At 29.7% G+C, this 24,773-nt stretch overlaps 1 protein-coding gene and 1 long non-coding RNA gene across 2 annotated transcripts; both read left to right on the forward strand.

Moving 5' to 3' along the window:
* Positions 1 to 2,426: 2,426 nt before the first annotated feature.
* On the forward strand, positions 2,427 to 5,873 carry LOC148766389 (uncharacterized). The gene is made up of 3 exons (XR_016034925.1): positions 2,427 to 2,632; positions 3,262 to 3,317; positions 5,518 to 5,873. It is a non-coding gene; the product is annotated as an uncharacterized LOC148766389 (long non-coding RNA).
* Positions 5,874 to 14,308: 8,435 nt separating this feature from the next.
* LOC105965735 (kiwellin) lies at positions 14,309 to 15,582 on the forward strand. Its single transcript, XM_088826499.1, has 2 exons — positions 14,309 to 14,724; positions 15,351 to 15,582. The coding sequence occupies exons 1-2, from the start codon at positions 14,309 to 14,311 to the stop codon at positions 15,580 to 15,582; spliced, it is 648 nt and encodes a 215-aa protein (XP_088682625.1).
* Positions 15,583 to 24,773: the final 9,191 nt, after the last annotated feature.

Below are 24,773 nucleotides of genomic sequence, written 5' to 3' on the forward strand. Positions count from 1 at the left end.
TTTACATGAAACTCGGGCGGCCTTTCGAAATATTGATTTTTGCCCGGTTAGGAATTTTAATAGCACAAGAAAATCCCTACTTGATACCGAGTCTTGACACCATATTAAAAAAAACCTCAAGTACGAAAATTAGGGGTCCAATCTCACAATTCGGAGCAAGAAGTTAGAAGGGAAGACAGTAACTCAAAAATTTCAAGCATAGTTTTATTTTCTTTTATTATGAATTATATTTCTATTTTTATTATAATTATGAGTATCTAAAATTTTAGTTTTTTGGATTTTTTATTCGAGTTTTATGTGGGATTTGTGAACTCAATTCTATGAGTTTATGCAAGTATAAGTTTAAGATTATTTCTTCTAATTGATTTATTAAGTGCATGACTTGATCACTTTATGTGCTATATTGTTATTGTTGAATGCAAGTCTCGGAAGATCGGTTCAACAATTAGAATTGTGGTAGAAGAACCTTTGTTGTGTTATCATAGGAATATAGCTAACCTCTTAGGTAGCTATTATTGAGATTTGTGCTCAGTGTTTTTTACTTGATTGAATTGCGTATGAATACAGTAATTTAGTTCTGACTAATCGAGTCATAATACACGCGGAAGCAATTTATGAATAAATTAGCATCTCAGGTTAGTTATCCGAATTAGTTGGTTGCATAATTGATGAAATTGGGGAATCGATAATCACACAGGGGCAAGATAAAATCTTAAGGCTTTTTAATTTGATCACTCTTCGTGTTATTGCTTACTTGTTTTTCTTTTCTTAGTTAATTTATATTATTAGTTTAGTTTAGTTTAGTTTAGTTGAATCAACTCAACATTCGACTGTGTTGGGTGGGCTTAAACATAGGTGTAGAATGTAGCGCTTATAATTGAATAGTTGAATATTCTTCGTGGGATCGATTCGAACTCAATTGTCCACTATATTACTTGTTCGATACATGCACTTGCATGTAGGTGTTATCATCAACATATTCCGAGAAAATGAACTAATTTACGGACGGCCGTCTGAGATTTTATTCGAGCGCGGAAAGAGAATTTTATTTGTACAAGGAATCCATGACCCTTTTACCAAGTATACGCACTATATAAGAGCAACACCTTGCGCGAAAATCAAGACCTTAATTTTACGCTTTTTTAGAGCTACAAAAGCGAGTAAACGGAGAAGCAAAGACGAAGACTTGACAAATCTTCTATCATAGTTTTTTTCTTTTATTCTTCTTCTTAATCTATGTATTTTAATTTATTTTGTTGCTTTTCGTTTAAGAACATGAGTAGCTAAAACTTTTAATCTATGATTTTGTCGGAACCCTATGTGGTGATTTTGAACCTAGTTTTCTGATATTATGCAATTTTGATTTCTTGATTATTTCTTCTATTAGAGTTTATTTAGTGCATTAATCTAGCTAATGTTGATATGTGTTATTGTTAAAATTTAATCCACAAATCGTTTTAATAATTATAACAGGGATAGAAGAGCCTTCAAGTAGTTTCCACTAGATTAGTGTGTTAATTGCATATGATATTGTAGACATACAAATATCACCTTAGATGAAGAGACTTGATATTTAATGATTTATTCATAACTGGTTTGCATAGATATATAGTGAGTTGTTTGTGAATAATAGACGTACGATATATGCGACAACGTATTATAAGTAATCTCTTGTCTCAGGTTGATAATCAGAAGTCGTAACTTGCATGATAGAGGTTTAATTGGGGGACGAATTAATGCATAGGGGTGAAAATAAAGTCTGAAACACGTTGTTATTTACAAAAGTGTTTTTTAACTCTCTTACTTTCAAACTAAATTTTAGTTATTACTTAGTGGGCTAAGTGTTATGACTTAGTGGGTTAAGTAGTGATTAGTGGGTTTAATTGTGGGTTTATTCTAACTTCCTAACTAACCCACTAACCCGTTATCTTGAGTGCTCTTGTGGTTGGTTTTCTTGCAGATCATGGGCTGAGGAGTGGAAGCTTGGCAAGTCTATAAATACCAAACTCAAGACTCAAGAACTCTACAGATTTCGAAGAAACAAAAGAGACACTACAACAAAATGTAGCTATTACGACATAAGATTGGGGACATTTTTTTATAAATGCCTCAAATATAATTTGTTGGGACACTTGATAAAATTTTCTTATTTATAAGATATATAGGGGCATTTATTTTTTTAGGTCATATTTTTATAAATGCCTCAAATATAATTTATAAGAATATTTAGTTTTTTTTAATTAATTTTAAAACTTATAGGGACACTTATTGAATATATGCAATTTATGCAATAAAAAAATACAATATATGCAATTTATTATTCCACATATATCCGTAATTGAAAAGGTCAAGAGAAGATGGCTTGGTGGGCCATAGTCTTAGTGGGCTATGCATATACATTACGGAGATACTAAAAGTATACCGCCAATACTTCGCGGTATTTTAGTTTTCCCCAATTCTCTTCCCAAATACACCGTATTTCTCAAAAAAAACCCTGCTGTACGTCTTCCTTCCAACAACGACGTCCTTCATCTTTTTTTTTTTTTTTTTTTTTTTATTTCACCAGCAACAACGAGAAAAAGAAGATTCTAATCGAGTTCTGAAGTAATTTGGGCACTGATTTTTCTTTACGGTAATTGAGATTGAAATTTATCCCTCCGATTTACAATTCCCAATAATTAAATTAGAAGCCCTAAATTGTGATTTTGTAGTTTATATAAGTTTGTATGTATGTATATGTATAAATTGAAAATAGAAATAACAATATGCTAGAAATTAATTCTCATGTCAACCTCTGTGATTTTCCGAAAAAGAGGTTGGGAAATTGTAGGAGAAAAATACTAGTTTTTTCATAAAAGTTCTATAAAGAAATTATTTGTTTTTCTGGACATGTGAAGAATAATGACTTTTCTAATGTGGTACTCTTTTCCTTTTTTATTCTTGACTGGTGTGATTTTCCTAGACAAAGCATTATATATATTACTATTTATTTCATCTTACATCCATCTTTCCTGTATGAATATATGTATATATGTTTCTGTAATGTCATCTGTGTACTTAATTTTGATAGTATTAGCTGATAAAATTTTATATCAGTAAAAAGTTCAACATCGATAATTTCGATGATTTATTTATCTTAAACTAACTAATTGTATATTACGTGATTCTACCAGGGATTCGCTATAGTATTTATCCTACTTGTTATATCTATTTTTCGTTTGGGAGAAGTGATAATAACACATCTATGTTAAATAATTGTAGGGGTTACGCATCGCTCTGAAGTTTTTGATCGTGGAATAAGTATTACGGCTGTTCAGGTTCGTGTTTTTTTATCACAATGATGTTTTATTTTTTAATAAGGTACATTTGGACTATCATAACCTTCTTGCGTAAAATGTGTTCTATAAGAGAAGTTTGGTATAATAAGAAGCAACATATAGGGTGACATATATATTTTCATCTAGATCCAAACTTATCAGTACCTTAGTTTCTTAACATTACTACAGATCTAGAACAAATGATTGTTTTGTACCTCTAAATCATTGGTTTCTTAATAGCCAATATAGATGTCTTTTGATATTTTTTTTACTTAATTAATCTAACTTGACATTACTATATATATATATATATATATATCTATATATATATATATATCTTGAGTTAGAGCCTGCATAAGGTGCATGTGTTTTCTCCTTAGAAATTTCTTATTAGCTAGTTCAGGTGTATGTATAAAATTGTAATCGTGATTTTTAAGGGTACTGTTTAAATTTTATGAATACACTATTTTTAATATAGAATTGTACTAAATATGTTTCTTTTAAGATATGAATTTAGCTAATTGCATATTATTTGGATTGGTTGAACATTGCATCTACTAACTTGATCATAATCAATTGTGAGATATGCATCTCGATTTTTGCTATCTTGTTACAAGTCGCAAACGCAAACCTAATAATTATTTGGTTTATAAGTGTGACGAAAAAGGTTTGTTATTGCTTTCTTCTCAGCCCTTTTGTTTTATATTATTATGTCATGGAAATTATTATTACTTGAAGCACATCTTTCAGATCATATGAGTATGATGTTCACATGTTTATTTGTTGTTAATGTGCAATATTTTATTTCAGTAGGGTCGTAATGGATAAGAGTTGGATGCATAAACCAAGGTCTACAAAAGTATATAAAAATGGGTTAAACCAATTTCTAGACATGGCTTTTGCTAATGTATCTCTCAATGGAAAAATTATATGTCCGTGCAAATACTGTAAAAATGCAAAATGGGCAAGTAGAGAGATAGCAAAAGAGCATCTTCTTGTTGATGGATTTATTAAAGGTTATACGCATTGGGTTATACACGGGGAAGATACATCATCTAGTCAAACTAGATTTGATAATTTTGATCAATCTGATATGTTCGATGATATGGATGATTTGGTACATGATGCTTTTGGGATTAAAGGTTCACATGAAAGTAGGAGAGAAGAACCTAATGAACAAGCTAAAACTTTTTACAAGTTACTAGGTGATGCCCAGCAAGAATTATATCCTGGGTGTAAGAAGTTTTCAAAACTTGCATGTATTCTACGATTATTTCACTTGAAATGCAAGGGTAAATGGTCTAACAAAACATTTACACTGCTACTTGAGTTGTTGAAAGAGGCTTTCCTGATGTGACTGAGTCTTTGCCTAAGTCTTATTATGAAATGCAAAAGATTATTGGGGCATTAGGACTTTCTTGCATCAAGATTGATTCGTGTCCTAATGATTGCATGTTATACTGGAAAAAACATGAAAATGACACCTTTTGTCATATTTGTAACACACCAAGATATAAGCAAAGTCAAAATGATGTACCTGATGAAGAAGATTCATCTGTGAAGCCTAAAAAAATTGCAACTAAGGTGTTGAGATATTTTCCCCTTACACCTAGGCTTCAGAGAATCTTTATGTCATCTAAGACAGCATCTTTAATGAGATGGCACAAAGAAGAATGCACTAAGGATGGATGCATGAGACATCCTAGCGATTCTCCTGTGTGGCATGCCTTTGATCGTCAACATAAGGAATTTGCAAAAGATTCCCGAAATGTAAGACTTGGTCTCGCTTCAGACGGATTCAGTCCATTTAAAAATTTAAGTGTCACTCACAGTACATGGCCTGTGATAGTGACCCCATATAACATACCTCCATGGATGTGCATGAAAGAGCCATTTTTCTTTTTGACTCTACTCATACCTGGTCCATCATCTCCTGGGAATAACATTGATGTGTACTTACAACCTTTGGTAGAAGAACTAAAGGAATTGTGGAATGGGGTCGAAACACGTTGTTATTTACAAAAGTGTTTTTTAACTCTCTTACTTTCAAACTAAATTTTAGTTATTACTTAGTGGGCTAAGTGTTATGACTTAGTGGGTTAAGTAGTGATTAGTGGGTTTAATTGTGGGTTTATTCTAACTTCCTAACTAACCCACTAACCCGTTATCTTGAGTGCTCTTGTGGTTGGTTTTCTTGCAGATCATGGGCTGAGGAGTGGAAGCTTGGCAAGTCTATAAATACCAAACTCAAGACTCAAGAACTCTACAGATTTCGAAGAAACAAAAGAGAGCTGAAGTTTTAATCTCGAGAATTTTAGTGTGTTTCTAGGATCTGTTGTACGTACTCCTTATGAGTACATTCTTTGAAATCTAGAATTTTTAATATTTTTCTTTTAGTATCTAGATTTGATTGTAAGAATGATCTTGAAAAAGATTCATTCATAAGGAAGAAGTTTTCGCACCTCTTCTGTTTGTATTCTTAGAATACTAATTTTAATATATTTTTCCGTCCTGTAAAGGGCAAGTTCACAAGTCTTTACTTGTGAACATTTTTAATTCTGAGCATTGTCTTTTAATCTTTATATTTCCGCTGCATCTTGTCTCAAGTGTCATAACATTTCAGATAACATCTCTGTATAACACGAATTCGGGACCATAAATTCTTTCAAAGTCCTAGGTCCTCTTTCATTGATATTTTATTGTGTTTGCTTGATTTCTTAGCTATTTAATAATTTAGATTAGAAAACGTTCACAACCTTTCTGTTGGATAAGAATATAGTTGGTAAAATTCGGTACATAGAATTAGATAATTGAATTATTGTCTGTGTGATTGACATTCGACTCTCAGGAGTCCATTTTTACTACTTGTTTGTGATACGTGCATTTGCATGTTAGTATTTCACCTAACAGTAAGTAGGAGACGTCATCAATGTTGGATCAGATGGCCATTATGGATTTTGGACAGCTGCATCAAATATGGGATTTGGAGAACAAGAATGGTCTCAAGTTTATCGTACATGATCGAAGAGTTACGAAATAATTATCCCATCTAATTGGACATACAATATCTAACGGGAAATGTTGAAGACTTAGAATTCCAGTTGAGCAATTGGGATGTACCTGCTCATCTTTCCACATATAAGTCAAATATTGCTTCAACGTATAATGTCGTGCATGTATACTTAGTCAAACAACAATGTCTCGCGTTTCTTCCTCTTTCTAGCGATACGTTGCCATTTAAAGAGAGACAAAAGGGCTAGCATTCACCAATGATAAACACTTTGTGCATGTCGTTCTGAAAAAGAATTGTCGAATATAATCACTCATGTAGCTAATTATTGGTGCGGGTGTCTTGATCCTAAGGCCGACAGTTGGGAGACTTTTTACATGGATGCTCGAATTAGTACGTTTAGAACTTTTGTCGAAGATTACACAATTTTCAACCTGTAAATTAAATATCGATTTTAAAAAAAAAACAATCTATATCTACAGGTCGAAAAGAGCCTGCGTCAACATTCAACAAATTTCAACACAGAATTGACCAAATGAAGGACACTTAATAAATATTAACAAACATTGAATGCTCAATATACATACTTATCACTTTATTAATTATTATACTATATTTCTTAATTTAAAACAAACATTCGAAGCAATTTCAAGTAATTTCAAAGAAAAATTTGAAAATATACTTGAACTGTGTTCCAGTTTTTCTTGTTTTTTTTTTTTACAAAGTTTGCAACAATAAAATTTCTCGATTTTATGGATTTTTCTTTTTAAGTTGTCCATGTGCATAAACTTCTCTTCTAGTATACATCAAAATTTGTGCAAGTAGTTTGAATGTGTTATCGAGTATCATTAGTGATGAGCAAACAAAAATAGTTTCCCACATTTTAATCTTCCTAAGTTGTTTTGTACGTATAAAGTGTTGTCTTGTCTCTACGTATACGACGTTGTTTATTATGGAGTTTCAACTTCTTCCATGTATGTTCATTCTTCATACAAATACATCAATTTAGTTTGATTTGTTCAAGGTTTCTTCATTGTATTTCACTATTATTTTTCTTTATGCGCTAGCTGTGAATTCATTTATTTTTACATCAATTTATATATGTTTGGGGTTAATGGCAAAGAGGCCATTGACAAACGCATTTAATTAAATAAGGGACATCCAACTTTTTTGTCTTTCAAAATATTTTCAACTCATTCAAACTTATTTGCAAATAAGAAATATCATTTTATATATACCAAAATTACCTTCAATTCATTCAACCCCAACTCCAATTTCATGATTTACACCACAATTTAGCTCAATTCCACTAATTAACCAATTTTGACCATAATTTCAATTTTGACCTACCACCACCGGATCTCCGGCGTTGACTTTCTTTTTTTTTTTCTGAAAACTTTTTTTTTCGGTAGGTCAACCGTCGTTGACAGCCGGGTCTCCGACATTGACTTTATTATTATTTATTTTTTAATTTTTTTTTCTTAAAAAAAATATTTTAATTAATATTACTGTCTTAGCTGCTAAGTTAATAATTCCAGCACTTATTTAACTGTCGGAGACAGTAATTTAACTGTTAGTTGATTTTTTTTTTCTTAAAAAAATTATTTTAATTAATATTACTGTCTTGGCTGCTAAATTACTGTTTCCCACAGTAATTTAACTGTCGGAGATAGTAATTTAACTGTTAATTGATTTATTTGTTATTTTTTTTTTTGAAATTTTGTTTTTTCTTAGAAAAATTATTTTAATTAATATTACTGTCTTGGCTGCTAAATTACTATATGCAACAGTAATTTAACTGTCTGACACAGTAATATTATTGTCTGAGACAGTAATATTACTATCTGAGACAGTAATTTTACTGTATTAATTAATTTATCGTCTTGGCCTGCAATTTTGATGCCTTAGACCGTAATATTACTGTCTCCAACCGTAATATTACTGTCTCATGCAATAATACTACTGTTTGGGACAGTAATATTACTTATTGTATGAGACAGTAATTTAGCAGACAAGACATGAGTAACATTAATTAAAAAAAAAATCTAAGAAAAAAAATCAACGCCGGAGACCGGCGGCCAATGGTGATTGACCGGTCGGAAAAAAAAATTCAAAAAAAAAAAGAAAAAAAAAATCAATACTGGGGAACCGCCGGGTCAACGCCGGAATCTAGCCGGAAAAAAATCCATAAAATAAATTATTTTTTGAAAAAAAAATATTTTTTCAAAAAATTATTAAAATGGGGGTTAATGAGATATATTTGTTTAAATCCGGGGTCAATGTGTAATATTGATGAAGCTAGAGTATAATGGATGGAATTGATAAAAATTATATTATGGAGGGTATTTTAGACTAAAGGCATGGGGATGGGTTTATTTGAAAGACTGTTTTTTTTTTTTTTTTTTTTTTTTTGTGAACTAATGTGCATTTAAGTTCCTTGTCATGTCCTCTTTACCATTTGCCCTTATGTTTGAAGTTTTTTTGGTAATATTTTGTAGGTTAATTATAAAGCAAAACAACTCAATTCCCAACCTTACTAAATAAATAATAGATGCCAACTAATATAACATATAATTCAAATAAAACGTGAATTCTCATTGTTAGGTGCAAACTAAAGAGAGCAAAAATTACTTGGGTATGGATTTTATATTGAATTAGATGATAGTTTCTTGCTTTCGCAGATAGATAAACTTTATATTCACGATGATTAATGTTTGTGTGTATAAGATTGGATTGTGATTATTCTAATATTAGTTACTAGTAGTAAGAATAAATAACCATGGACTGTTTTTGTACAAAACCCATGTAATTATTTTTTCTCTTATATAAATTTTCTATTAAAGTTTAGTACATTTTACATAATAAGGACCGGTTGTAAAATATTAGTCACTATTGAGACTTTTATTAAATTGCAAAAGCATTGAATATTGGAAAATTAACTTGTAATTTTATTGTAATTTCAATCAGTTGGTCATACCACCATAGCCTTTCTTAACTTTGACACAGTATTGCACTTTTCAACTTTATTTCTTTTTAAATTCCAATTAAGTTTAGGTAAATATTTGAAAAGTACTTTCTAAAATATTTGGGAAAGTGGGAGTGAAATCTAAAAAAACAAAAGTAGAGTGGAAATACCATGTGAGAAAATCACCTGAAAAGAAGGTATAAAAACAAGGAGCAATTTGCTATATATCCCTCAATATTTGATTTTATATGAATAAACCCAAGTCATAAATTTCAATTTTATTATTTAAATTTACTATTTATATTGTGTCAAATATATATATATATATATATATATATATATATATATATATATATATATATATATATATATATATATATATATAATTGGTGTTAATTTTCCTTAGCACGTTTTGTATATGAAGAATATGTGTGTCAGGAATCAGGATTAAACGCATGGAGAATTTTGTGAAAAAATAAAAAAATTGAGGTTTTTAATAATAATATGAACCCAAAATAATTTGATGCAGATAATATATTTGGTCGTCCACTGACATTTTTTTAAGTAATGAAGGAACTCACAATCAATCATAAATGTACACTAAGTAAACCTACTAGGGCTGTGCACGGATCGGTTTTAACCACCAACCAACCCATTTTCGACCCACAATTTGTGATGGTTAATCAACCATCAACCGACCCATTTAAGTTGGGTCGATAATGTCAACCAACCCATGTATAGTTGGGTCGATAATGGTTTCTAATATGCTAAAAAATTGGTTAGTCGGTTAATATCGGCCAACCAACTTTATTCATTAGTTTATTATTTATTAATTTTAATTAAAATATTTAATATTTTTTATTTCAAATTTCTATTTTATATCACATTTATTAAATTGTTTAATATTGATCAAAATCCTAAAAGCAATAAATCTAACCTAAGTATCTAATTTGAACTATTTTAATTTTAAGACATATAGTCTAAATATTTGGACGATTATTATTTGTTGAACTATTTATGTTTAATTGCAACATATATGCCCGTAATGTTTTGAATTTTTTATTTAAATATTATTGAACTAGTCCCATTTAATTTATAAAAGATATAGCGTTGTAACAAGTAATAAAATATTAAAAAAAATTAAAAAATATTTAGATGGATGACCCATCAACCAAACCACCAACCAACCCATTAAATTGGTTTTCAACTATCACCCAACCCATGTAAATTGGGTCGATAATGGTTTCCAATATTTACCAAAGTTGGTTGGATGGGTTGGGTTGGTTTTATGGATGGTTTTTAACCAAACCAACCAACGCACAGCCCTAAAACCTACACTCTAATATTGAATTAATTTGAAGCAGCTAATGTTGGTTTGTGTTGTTTGTAGCTGATTTTGTTTTGTGTTGTTGTTAATTATGGTGGTTTAATTTAATATTATGATTACATTTTTTAAGTTGGATAATATTGTCTTGCGTTATTGTCAGCTAATGTTTGTTAGAGAAGTATGTGGGTTTATTAAGGTTTGTTTGAGAAGCATTGGTTTGATTTTTTAGCTAATTTTATACTTTATTTTATGTTATTGTGAACTAGTTTGGACTATGTTGTGTCATGTGTTAAATTGTATAATGTTGTTTTGTGTTTTGTGCTATTGTCAGTTGCCGTTGTTTTGAAAATTTGTTTCAACTCTCACTTATACTATTAATTTTTATATTTAAACGTATAAATGTAGTCGATTTATTTTAAGAAAATAATTCAAATAGTAGGAGTTACTAACATGTTTGGTTGGGAAGAATTACACTTTTTCAAAGCCGCTACTAAAATCAAAGTCCGCTATTAAATGCTACTATTTCATTAAATTGGTAGCACCCCTCCCCCCTAGATTAATTTAATAGGGGGTGACTAAAAAGGAAAAATACAATTTTATCCTTAAAATCATATTTTGTTATTGTAAACTAAGTGGTTTTATAAACAATTCATATATAATAACTGATTTTAATTAATTTAATAGAAAATCGAATCTAAGAAACCGAACATGCTACTGACTAAATAACTAATTAGTCAGTAGGGAATTAATCCGATCTCATCTATTCCAATCTAATCCAATATAAGTAACCGAACGAGCCCTAAATGAATACATTAGCTTTGACAACTTTTCAAGAGAGTTCTTGAACAATATTTTTGACACAAAGAGTTTTATAATAATTAGAAATTACACAGAGTGCATGGTAGACACGGCCACGGGTCGGTTCGGGCCGGTTCAAACCCGTTCACGATTCACATTTTCCGGAACCGGAACCGGCCCGTAGTATGGACGGTTCAGCGGGCCGGATCGGCCCGCCGGTTCGGGCCGGTTCCGGGTCGGCCCGGAAATTTTGAATTTTTTTTTTTGTTTTTTGTTTTTTTTTTTGAAATATTTGATGAATAACTAAATTAAAAGAAGTACTTTTAAATAGAAAAAGGAAAAGGAAATAAATGAAAAGTCAATTTAGAAGCACAAGTTTGAAATATTTGATGAATAAGTAAATTATAGGAAAAATTGGGGTGTGAGGGTATTTATAGGAAAAATTGGGGGGGAAAAAAATTCAAAAAAAAGTAAATAACGGCCGGTTCACCCGGGCCGGTTCGGGCCGGTTCACTAGCCGTTATTTGCTTTTTTTTTGACTTTTTTTGAATTTTTTTTTTTTTAAATCCGGGTGAACCGCCGGGCCGGCCCGGCGGTTCACGGTTCACCATTTCTCAGAACCGGGCCCGTCCCGGGTAGGACGGGCCGGTTCACGGGTCCGGGCCGGTTCACTTGGTCAACGGGCCGGTTTGGATCGTCAACGGGCCGGTTCGGGCCGGTTCCGGGCCCAAAACCGGCCCATGGTGCATGGTGGTGGTTGCTAAAAGCTTTGAAAACATGCACCAAATCACTGTTTGAAACGAAAGACATGCACAAATTTCAATCAATAGGAAAGTTTTATATATAAGGTGATAATAATTTTGTTATCTTTCTTATTTTTAGTATAACGAAATAACGAACCCCAAGAGAATTCAAGTCTGGATCCTGTTATACTCTCCACGGCTCCTTCGATCTTACACCCGGTGATAAATATCGGGTGGGTCTTCTGCTTGCCACGTGTCTTTTTTTTTTTTTTTTTTTTTTTTTTTTCTAAAACCCCTAAAGGTAAACCCAAATGGCGGAATATATCATAAAATACAAAAAATGACATGTGGCAGCAGAAAACTCACCCAGTGTTTATCACCGAGTGTAGGATCGAAGAAGTCTACTCTCCACCCTAATAAGTAATAATCAATATTACTTGGCATTGCCTTCATGGTTCATTTGCTTTAATTTCTGTCTTTTTTATTATCATTTGGACCACCATAATCCACAAGTATATGACAATTGCGATCATATAGTCAAATTTTATTAGTTTTATTTGTCATCAAGATAGTTATATTAATATAAAAGGGGTGGAAAAATTGGAGTAAAAATTTCAAAATTCCAGCTATTTCAATCTGTACAGTATCTTCATTCAGAATTCCAAAAAAAAAAATTAATTTTCTTGAACTGTGTTGGCTTCGAAAATATATACATAAGATTCTTATTTTTGATCTGATTTTTATTATATGAAAATAATTATTTGATTTTTTTATTTATAATATCAATATTAATACATATTTTATATTTATATTTTATAAATAAAGTAAATTAATGTAATATCATTATTTTTTATTTTTTGTTATTTTTTTTTATTTTGTTTGATTTGTTGACAAGTCAACGTAATTATATATTACTGTCGTTGACAGTAAAATAACTGTAAACACAACAATATTATTGTCAACAACATCAATATTATTATTTTTTTGGGTTTTTTGTTTTGTTTGAGTTATTCACGGAGTAACGTAATAATATTACTGTCTATTATTGTAATATTACTGTAAACACAATAATATTACTGTGGTTCACGGTAATATTATTGTTGTTATAGTAATATTGCTGTCAGCTTACATCAATATTATTATTTTGTTTGGATTTTTTTTTAGTTATTCACGGAGTAACGTAATAATATTACTGTCTATTATTGTAATATTAATGTGGTTGACGGTAATATTACTGTCACTCATAGTAATATTAATTATTTTGGTTTTTTATTATGTAATTATATTTGTTGAACGGTCAACATAGTAATATTACTCTATTACACAATAATAATAAGTTTTGTTGTGTTAATATTACTGTGCTAGAGATTAATATAGCAATATTACTGTGTTAAACTGTAGTTTAGTTAATTTTACTGTTTTTACAGTAATATACTTAATATTACTGTCATTCACAGCAATATTGTTGTTTAAACGAAAAAAAATGTTACAGAAAGAAAGAAAAAAAAAATCGAAAAAGTCAACGCCGGAAACCGTCGAAAAAATCCGGAATAAAAAAAAAATTTGAAAAGTAAACGCCGGAATCCGGCAGTAAAAAGAAGTTTTGGGTCAAAATTGAATAATTTGTAAAATTTGGGGTCAAATTGAGTGTAAATTAAGTTTAGGATGAAATTGGAGCATATTAAAGTATGAGGGCTATTTTAGTCTTTTATAAAAACCTGGACCATGTGTGGACTTATTGGTAAAAGAGGTTTTTATCTGAATCTCTTTATGAACGACTTGAAGTTTATTCGATCAATGCACATCGAGTGGTTGCCGATTGTCTTGCCAATTAAAATAATTGTTTATTTCTTTAATATATTATATTTTTACTCAACTATTTGTTGTCACTGTTAAACTAACGTCATGTGATCAATTGAGAGTTAACAACTCAATAATTATCATCTTTTACTATTTGTCACTGTTAAACTAACTAAAGAGTGTTGTTACTAATTAATAACATTACTATATGATCAATAATTCTATCATTGAGTAAATAAATTTATGATAACATTTGTTTTTTTTCCATTAACTTTTCATTATATATAGAAGCAAATTCCTTTTTTTTTTCTCCCTTAAGCCCTTAACAAAATTGAGCCCTAGTAAATTATGGCAAACACTATACCAATTTCCTTTTGTCTTTTCACCCTTATTTCCATTATTATCCAATTTGCCATTGGAAACGCACAATCTTCATGCAATGGTCCATGCCAAACCCTAAATGACTGCGCCGGTCAATTAATATGCAGCAACGGTAAATGCAACGATGACCCTCGTGTTGGATCTCTTGTCTGCAGCGGCGGTGGCGGAGGAGGAGGAGGAGGTCAATGCCGCCCGTCAGGCACCCTACACTGTCGCGGAAAATCTTATCCTCAGTACTCGTGTTCTCCGGTCGTCTCCTCCTCAACACCAGCCAAACTCACCTTAAATGATTTCAGTGAGGGTGGGGATGGCGGAGGACCATCCGAGTGCGACAATAATTACCATAGTAAATCCGAAAGAGTTGTCGCATTATCGACTGGATGGTACTCTCTCCAATTCAAATTAACATTTAGAAAGTCGTTAAATAAGGCTAAGAACAAAATATATTACAAAGACTAAATTACCCTTCATTATTATGGTGGTGTTTGCAAAAGCTTTATCAAAGAGATTATGAGCTTTTTTGGCTCGTAATCTATTTTTAGGTGTTTGCAAAATGAACTTTTGTTTTTGTTTCTCTTAAAATAAGCAACTTTAAGCTATAATTTATTAAGCACATATTACCTAGTTTTTTTTGTTTAAGTTATTTTTCCAGCAAATTTGCAAACACCCCCAACTTTTTGAGATAAGCATTTAAAATCAACTTAACTCACAATCGACAACTTCTACTTTTAAATAAGCTTTTGCAAACACCACCTAAATGAGCTGAGAAGCAAAAGCTAATGTGTGAGAGTAGTGAATCGACTAGTTAAGAATATCAATGATATAATAGCATTTTAAACATCACTACAATTTGTAAAGTAACAAGATAACATGGAAAAATCTATAATTTCTTTAAAAAGGAGTGTGTTTAATTAATTAATGGCAAAGAAATATATTATGTTAATTATATTGATTTCGCTAGTGTTGAGTAACTCGATTTAATTCTATATTTGTGTCCGAATTTTGTTAGGTACAATGGCGGATCGAGATGCGGTAAAATGATACGCATAGTTGCAAGAAACGGGAGGAGTACGACGGCAAAAGTAGTGGACGAGTGTGACTCGAGGAATGGGTGTGACAGAGAACATGATGGTCAGCCACCGTGTCTTAACAATATCGTCGATGGTTCCGACGCTGTCTGGAAAGCCTTGGGGCTCGACGATGACATCGGTGTTGTGCCTATCACTTGGTCCATGGCTTGATCCCTACTTGTTAATTTAAGATTTTGGACGGTATTTAGGGTAATTCGCACTTTGCACCCTTCAATTACATGTCGTTGGCACTTTGCACCCTTAAATTCAAAAAAATGGCAGAATGCACCCTTCAATTATATTTTGCTTGGCACTTTGCACCCCAATTCATTTTTTTGGCTAGAAAAGTGACCTGCTACCTGTTGAAGAGGGGTGGATTTGTCTTTCTTTATTTCTCACAAAGTTAAATTTATTTTATCTTCTCCATGTCACATATCCAAACCCAACCAAGAACAACTATAATGTTCATTGTTCTCCATCAAGAGTCTGATGATACTTTACTCCAATTTTGAATAAATTTTTATTTTATTTTTTTTTAAATAAATACGTATTCAATTAAAAGCAAGCATTCAAAATTAATGCTTGTTAATATGGTATATGCAAATAAAGGTCATGCAATCTGCAATTTCATAAATTTTCACCACTTAAAAGTATTTTAAACAGATAATAAAACTTAATTTTTCTTGTTCATATGGACTTAAAAAGAGAATTATGTATATATTATGGTTATTCATGTAAAAAAAAGGGTTTACTTTTATTGTTTTTGTTACATCAATTGGTTAAAACATCAAATGCCTAAAAAAAATTATATTTAATATAATGGAGTAGATATTTAACTAAAATGATAAGAAAAAAAATCTGCAAATGAATATTCTAATGTTTGGTTTATCTCCTTTGCACAAAGACATGGTTGAATTAGTTGTTGGATTGATGTAATTTATACTAATCTCGTATTTGTCTAAGAAATCATAAAAGAAATGGAAGTTTGTGAGCAATAAAAGAAAAAAAAATATGATGCCCCTATTTAAATCTCACAAAACAGGTAGCATAGCACTTTTCTAGCCAAAAAAAGAATTAAGGTGCAAAGTGTCAAGCAAAATGTAATTGAAGGGTGCATTCTCCCATTTTTCTAATTTTAGGGTGCAAAGTGCCAATGACATGTAATTTAAGGGTGCAAAGTGCCAAATACCCCAGTATTTAATCTAATTCGCAAGGGGCTCGGGGCGAGAATATAAATTGTACAATTAATAATATAGGTATTCGGGGGCAGTGCCCGATTTTTGCTCTTTTTTTTGTGCAGTATAAATAAATCATTTATTAATTGAAACCTCATAAATAGAAGATTGAAAATATTAATGTATATCTACATAAAAAATATGTGAAGCAAATGTTAGAGAAATGTGCAATTAATTTTTAGAGAATTAAAAAAAAAAAAGTACATCTATTTTGAAACATTTTTAATTAAATAATAATAGAAGAATAAACTTTTGGTTGTTTTGAAAAAAAATAGAATAGTCAATAAAATAATATATTTTGCATATAAAAATATATAATGTATATATAAAAAAATGAAAATTTGGGCCATCTAGGAAATTGGGCCTGAGCGTGGACCCTGCTCGCCCCACCCCAGGACCGGCCCTGCTAATTCGTTATTAATCTATCTGTGAGTTTACATTCACGAAGGAGCATATGGGTATGTTGTTCGAAACCCAAATCACGGACCCAAGATACTTTATAGAGGTGAGTTTCGAGATAATACAACAGTGGATATGTTAAAAAATTGGGGCTCAGGGGCATTGCCCCCGGATTGTTTTTAGAGGAATTATATTCATAAAAAAATATACAAAAATGACTTAATACTTATAGATAATAGTTAAAAGAGTATAAGTTTTAATCATAATATATATGTTGTACTATAAACATTAAAAAAATATATAAATTTACATAGTATTAAAGAGAAAAATAATATAAAAAAAATCGTGAGCCAAAATTCATATTTACAAAAATTTGTAGGCGAAATATTTACTAAGGTACGTTTGGGGGGCCCACAACTCCTCTTCTCCTTCTAAGTTCGGCTTCTGAGTACATATAAAATGAGTCATCAATCACGACTCTCTGTTGGTTTAATTTCTATTTCCCTAAATTGTATATAGTTTTTGTAATTTAATTTATAACATATATGGGTAATTGACTTAGAATATAACAGGAGATATGATACATTTACAAACATAAATGAACTATGTGTATTTCTAAAAGATGATTTTTAAGATGCAAATATTTATTAACTTCTAAATTAGATATTACGAAAATAAGATAAAACTTCGGTTAAAACCTGTCTCATATTAGAACCATGATTATTCAATAAAAATTCATAAGCTAAGCCAAAGATTTCCTGAGGAAGAACCGTTGGATCCATGTAGTCCATAAATTAGATAAAATGATTAAAATAATAAAATAAGAAAGATTTTTCTTAATTTTGTTTGAAACGGTTTTGAAATTTTATTTTATCTTTTTGAAATTTAATTTTATTTTTAGTTTGGACATGAGGTTGGATATGAAGTATGAATCATAGTTCAAATATTTCGTAAGCTAGTTCATATAGTTCGTGTTCCAGATACGCGAAAAAAAGTTCGACAAAGTAAAACCATCTCTATCAAGCGAACAAATGAGTTGTTCCCCACCCAAGAGCTATTTTACCATATTCCAAATGATTTTAATAAATTTCCTTCCACAGTACGGCTTGGGCCCGATGAGGAATTGTTCTCAACTGTTTGTGTAACCATAAATCCTATTGTATTCATTGAGATCTGCTGACTTTTTATATACCATACTGTTATAACTGAACGATCTTATATAGTTCCATATTTTCGAACATTCAATAAGAAAACAAAAATTGGCATAAAGTAATAATTTTATATGTTTTTCATGTTCAGTAATATAATGATCTAAGTGTATCTCGTAATATTTATGTTTATCCATTATCTATCTTGATTTCCAATGTGGTTTTTTTTTTTTTTTTTTTTCTCTAGTCACCTTAGTATTTTGACAAGGGGTCTTTACAAATAAGTCTGGGTATTCATAAAGAGATTCAGACAATAAACTGATCATTTACAAATAAGTCCACACATGGTCCAAATTTTTGTAAAAGACTAAAATAGTCCCTCATACTTTAATATGCTCCAATTCCATCGTTAATTTAATTTAACCTTAAATGACCCCAAATTTTACAAATTATTCAATTTGACCCAAAACACATTTTTATGGACAAATTCGTCTGTCGCCGTCGTTGACTTTTTTTTTTTTTCTCTTCCGGATTTTTTCACCGGTTTCCGGCGTTGACCGGCTTTTCTTTTTCTCCTGGTTTTTCAACCACCGATTTCCGGCGTTGACTTTTTCGAATTTTTTTTCTGTAACTTTTTTTTTCCGTTTAAACAGCAATACTGTTGTGATTGACAATAATAGTAACTATATTACTGTTAAACACAGTAAAATTAACTAAACTACAATTTAACACAGTATTTGCTATATTAATCTCTAGCACAGTAATATTAACACAACAAAACTCATTATTATTGTGTAATAGAGTAATATTACTATGTTGACCGTTCAACAAATGTAAACATAATAAAAAGCCAAAAGAATTAATATTACTGTGGGTGACAGTAATATTACTATAACAACAGTAATATAACCGTCAACCACAGTAATATTACAATAATAGACAATAATATTATTATGTTACTCCGTGAATAACTCAAACAAACAAAAAAATCCAAACAAAATAATAATATTGATGTGGTTGACAGCAATATTACTATAACAACAGTAATATTACCGTCAACCACAATAATATTATTCTGTTTACAGTAATATTACAATAATAGACAGTAATATTATTACGTTAATCCGTGAATAACTCAAACAAAATAAAAAATCCAAAAAAATAATAATATTGATGATGTTACATGTACTATTATTATGTTTGCAGTTATTTTACTGTCAACAATGATAATATAAATACGTTGACTTGTCAACAAATCAAACAAAATAAATAAAAAAAAAAAAAAAAAAAAAAAACTTAAAAAAACACCAAAAAAAGTCAACGCTGGAATCTGGCGGCGGAAAAAAACAGATCAGAAAAAAAAAAAAAAAAAAAAGTCAACGGGGGAAACCAGCGAAAAAATCCGGAAGAAAAAAAATATCGAATAGTCAACGCCGAAATCCGGCGGCAAAAATTTTTTTTTTGAAAAAAAAAATATTTGAAAAAAAAAAGTCAAAATTGAATTTTTGTGGACAAAATTGATTAAATTGGGGTTACAATTAAGAATTGGGTATAAAGGGTTGGGGGTAATATTGTCATACATGAATGCTTCCTTTATTTATAATAAATATTAAAGGAATGAGCTTATTGGTGAAAGAGATATAACCCCTAAACCTAGAATAATATAGTGAATGAGAACAAAACAAGCTGCTTAATTATTTGAGAATTTCTTTGTTTCATTGCAAACCATTCGGCTGGCTTTATTTTTTATTTGAAGAATGGCCAAAGCCAATTTAAAGTAAAAAGACAGTTTATGTTTATTATTTATTTATTAACAGAAATGCTATGTTATCGGTTAAAAACAAAGTTAGATGTTATGTTATCGGTTAAAAACAAAAATGCTATGCTCTATCGAAAGGTTTGCGATGTTCTGATTGTGCATATATATGCAGTCATCAGGTAAAAATAGTAGTTTTAACACCGATATATTTGAAATATTAACATTACTTTAATAAAAAAAAAACCAAGAGGTAAATGAACTGGTTAAAGCTAAAAGAACAAAGAGGTGTCCCCGAAAAAAGCTATTACTGAGCCTACTGCAATGTCATGTACATAATTTCCAGACTGCAAGAAGCATTGTATGAAGACAGGATTTCAATCCAACAAAAAAAGAGCTTTGTTTTGTGTATGCATAACTCACTAGTTTAATTTGTATTAATCTAGGAATATGTATGAACTCATCATTCTCTGGTCATTAATTATGAGTTCTTGACATAATTAATATAGTTTGTTTTATGGACCAACAATCGGTTACATTCCATCTCTATGTGTGTGTTTATGTGTGTAATTTGCAAATTATTGTACTAAAGTGATGGTTTACAAACAGGGTCGTTCATGACAAATTAGAGGACTTATGCGAGTTTTAAGAATTCTTAAAAATGGGCCCCCTATTTGTATTGTATAATGTAAACATTAATTCATTTTAACGAGTAGCATCGGACAATATCTTTTGATTATATAATAAAATATAGTATATTTCAACTTGTTAAAAATCTTTGAACTTATAGATACACAATATAGATTATTAAAATATTGTTGAAAAAAAAGTTTAAAATCTTGAATTAGATATAAAAAAAAACTGATAGAAGAACTTAATATCTAACATATTATAATTGATCTAAGACATTTTAAAAGCTTGTATTGCTTCACAGCAGCTTGCGCTATACTAAAACACTCCATTCTACTTGATAGAATGAGCTAAATTTTGTCAATCAATAGCGGAGTTATTCAATTGAAGTACCACATACGCTCGGAATATTATATTGATACACTAGCTAGTATAACAAAAACATACACTACATTTTGCCTAAATTAAAGCACTATGTTGAATACACTTAAGTGGGTGATAAGATTCTAATAAATAATCTCCATCTCTATCTCTACTAATCTCCACTATCTACTAATCTCCACCAACTATAAAAGCATAAATACTTTTGATTTCTTAACATTTTTTTATTTCCTATTATGCCCCTTATAATAACTTACATCACTAATTACTTAGGGTTAATTATGTAATAGCAATAATGAAATAACAAGTTAATATAGTTCAGTAATATTGTTTAGATATCAAGTATCTTTTCATATACTCAAATATTTACGCAAGGTCATCGTTGATTTTCTTTTTATTGTAATTCTTTCGACATAATATTTCTTTTAAATAAAAGTCACTTCGTCTTAAACTAGATTCAAAGAGCTTTACAATGACGTATATAAGCATATATGTACAAAATTTATTTATTTTTCATTTTATACATAAAGTAGTTTTAAATATTAAATTGATTATTATATAATATTTACTACGTACATTTCACAAAATATGATAATATGACATTGTTTGTGTGTCTTACCTTTTTAAATATTATATTTATATAATCATTTTTCTTTTATATAAAATTAAATTGGCCTTGAAACATGACTGCTATTGTTAAAAATACTAGTAATTGTACCCGTGCGACGCACGGGGACAACAAATTGCATTCTTTTGATGTTGTAAGAATATAAACAAACGTTTGATGTATCGTATGATCAAAATTCCATTATACTGGAACATTATTAAGTATACTACACACAAAAAAAAAGGACATAACTTTACTGTTGAATAATTTTCCAAATGAATTGAATCAGCTAATACCAGTAGATTGAAAATTTGAACCAGGAAAAAAATCATCAATTATGTCTTCCATGTTGAGCTTAAAAGTAATTAGATTTAATAACTAAGTTAACATAATCAAAACTAAACTATCGACAACATACCATCGTAAAAGCCCATCTATACATCTTGCATCGGAACTAAGCCCTTCTCCACTGCCTCATTTTAAGGTTGTTTTGCCACTGGAATTAACAATTGGAAAATTAAGAAACAAAAATAAATATAAACAATAAATTAAATATCGCATACAAACAATAAGTCTTGAAGGTCGACTTCCAATAGCTTGTGGCTCCGCCCATTTTTGGTTAATTTTCTCAAATCATCCCTTTCAATAACATGTCCAATAACATATAAAATGAAATAATTATATTGTTATACATAAAATTTGAAAACTTTGGTATAAATTAATGAAACACATAATTTAACAAAATGAAATTACCTATAAGCCATGATGGAAAAAGATGTAAACTAATTGCCACACATGCAATAGGATGAAGAAGAAGATAAGAAACAAAATCTAAAGTCGGGTTACCAAAAGAAGAAGCCTTAGGTAGGGAAGAAATAAAATTCAAATGTTGTAAAGCGATGTCACAAAATCCGCTAGGGATGAAAATCAGATTTATTTACCCTTTTCTGTAAAAATCGAAAATCAGATTATTAGAAATAATATCTAGGAGAATTTGATGAAAATCGATAATAATATTTAAAATAATATTTAGGAGGAAAAAATTTGATAAAAAAATCCAAAAATAATATTTAGGAGATAAAAATCGAAAATAAAATTTAAAATAATAGTTAGGAGATAAAAATTTGATAAAAAATCGAAAATAATATTTCAAATAATGTTAATGAGATAAAAGTTGATAAAATATGAAAATAATAATTAGAATAATATTTAGGAGATAAAATATGATTAAAATCAAAATTATTATTTAAAATAATATTTAGGAGATAAAAATTTGATAAAAATCGAAAATAATATTTAGGAGACAATAATCTGATAAAAAACGAAAATAATATTTAGGAGATAAAAAACTAATAAAAACATGATAAAACTCGAAAAAAATATTTAAAATATTATTTAGGAGATATAAATTTGATAAAATTCGAAAATAATATTTAGGAGATAAAAATCTGCTAAAAGTTGAAAATTATATTTAAAATTATAGTTAGGACTTAGGAGATATAAATATGATAAAATTAAAAAAATATTATTTATAATAATATTTAGGAGATAAAAATTTGATAAAAATAAAAAATAATATTTAGGAGACAAAAATATGATAAAAATAAAAAATAATATTTAAAATAATATTTAGGGGATACAAATATGATAAAATTCAAAAGTAATATTTAAAATAATATTAAGGAGATAAAAATTTGATAAAAATTGAAAAAAAATTACAAATATGACATTAGGGTTTCTTAGGGTTGCCCTAGCGTTTCTTTCTTTTATATATAAGATACTTGAAATTGAAACAAGCGTTAAATTTAAAGGTACTGATTAGATAAAAATAATTGCACCCTCGAAATATACATTTTGGAACTTTGCACCCCCAAAAAAAATTAATAGTACATTACACCCTTAAAAGATAACATTACACCCCAATTTATATTTTAATACAAAAAAAAAGAACAATTATTTTTACCAATTCCAATAAAATTATAGACATACCTATTCAATAGTTTCATAATTTTATTACGAAAATTCTTTTATTGGAATTATATTTGACTGCACCAAAGAAAATTCATTTCAAAATACTACTTAAAGATGAAATTATCCTCATTAACCATAAAATTTCAATAGGGATGCAAAGTGAATGATTCAGTACTTTCCGAGGGTACATAGTGCTCCAAAAGAATTCGGGGTTGCCAAGTGCGAAAGTGCTTATTCTGAGGGTGCAAAATGGAAATAAGCCAAATATATAATGCAATCAATCTTATAAATTTTTAAATTGTATTAATTTTCTAATATAACGTATCCATAAAAATATATTTTAAAAATATTATTTGGTTATTAGTAATTAATTAATTCAAATTTTAATTAAAAATATATTTTAAGTGGTGTATCTTTAATATATATTTTTTTTAAATGGGAGGGGTACGATAATTGCATCTTTAGTGAATGCAAAGTATGTGGTCACTGTATGTGTATCTATAGTGACGATGTTAATACTACAACAACCATAAATTTTTGTATCAGCGAGTACAAATTTAACGCTGACGATTACATCTTTACTGACCATTATTAGATGGTCACAAAAGTAGAGACTTTTAATGACAAACTAGAAAACTCGTCACTGAGTGCTTTTAGTAGCTAACCTATCGTGGCCATTTTTATTTGGTCACTATATATTTTAGCGACCATTTTTGTACTTTTAGCAACCATACCATAGGGTCGCTAAAACCAATTTTTCTTGTAGTAAGGATTTTCCTTTTTGGCATTTGCATCATATTGATTAAGGATTTTCCTTTTCGGCATTTGCATCATATTGATTAAGAACAAATCATTATCGAATAAGTATTTCTTCTCGTATGGATTTGTATTTTTGTCGGTTCGAACCTTTATTTTATAATATTTGTTTCAAGCTTTTTATATAGGAATTAGAAATAAATATCACCAAAAACATAAAATAATTTCTGTCATAACAAAAAATCAAATTTAAAAAATATTGAAACATTGAAAGGAATTATCACCGCCGCCACCCTGGTTCACAAAGTGTCCGTCTTGCGTTCACCCAAATTCAGCCCAACTCGAAAACTACCCATCAAGTCCTGAAACTGATGAACAAAAATTCGTCCACCGCCGTTAAGTTTTTCTGATGGTCGAGTTAGAGTAAAAAGAGGTAGAGAAAAAAATAAGAACCAGAGGAGAGAGATAATTTGTTTGGG

Source organism: Erythranthe guttata, chromosome 12 (assembly GCF_056151865.1).
Source record: "Erythranthe guttata isolate IM_541 chromosome 12, IM_541, whole genome shotgun sequence".
NCBI classification, from domain to species: Eukaryota; Viridiplantae; Streptophyta; class Magnoliopsida; order Lamiales; family Phrymaceae; genus Erythranthe; species Erythranthe guttata.

Bases quoted from the DNA above. Each gene is read 5' to 3' on its own strand.
- LOC105965735 (XM_088826499.1), top strand. From the start codon at position 14,309: ATGGCAAACACTATACCAATTTCCTTTTGTCTTTTCACCCTTATTTCC. The intron at 14,725-15,350 runs GTACTCTCTCCA...GAATTTTGTTAG, and splicing joins GTCGCATTATCGACTGGATG to GTACAATGGCGGATCGAGAT.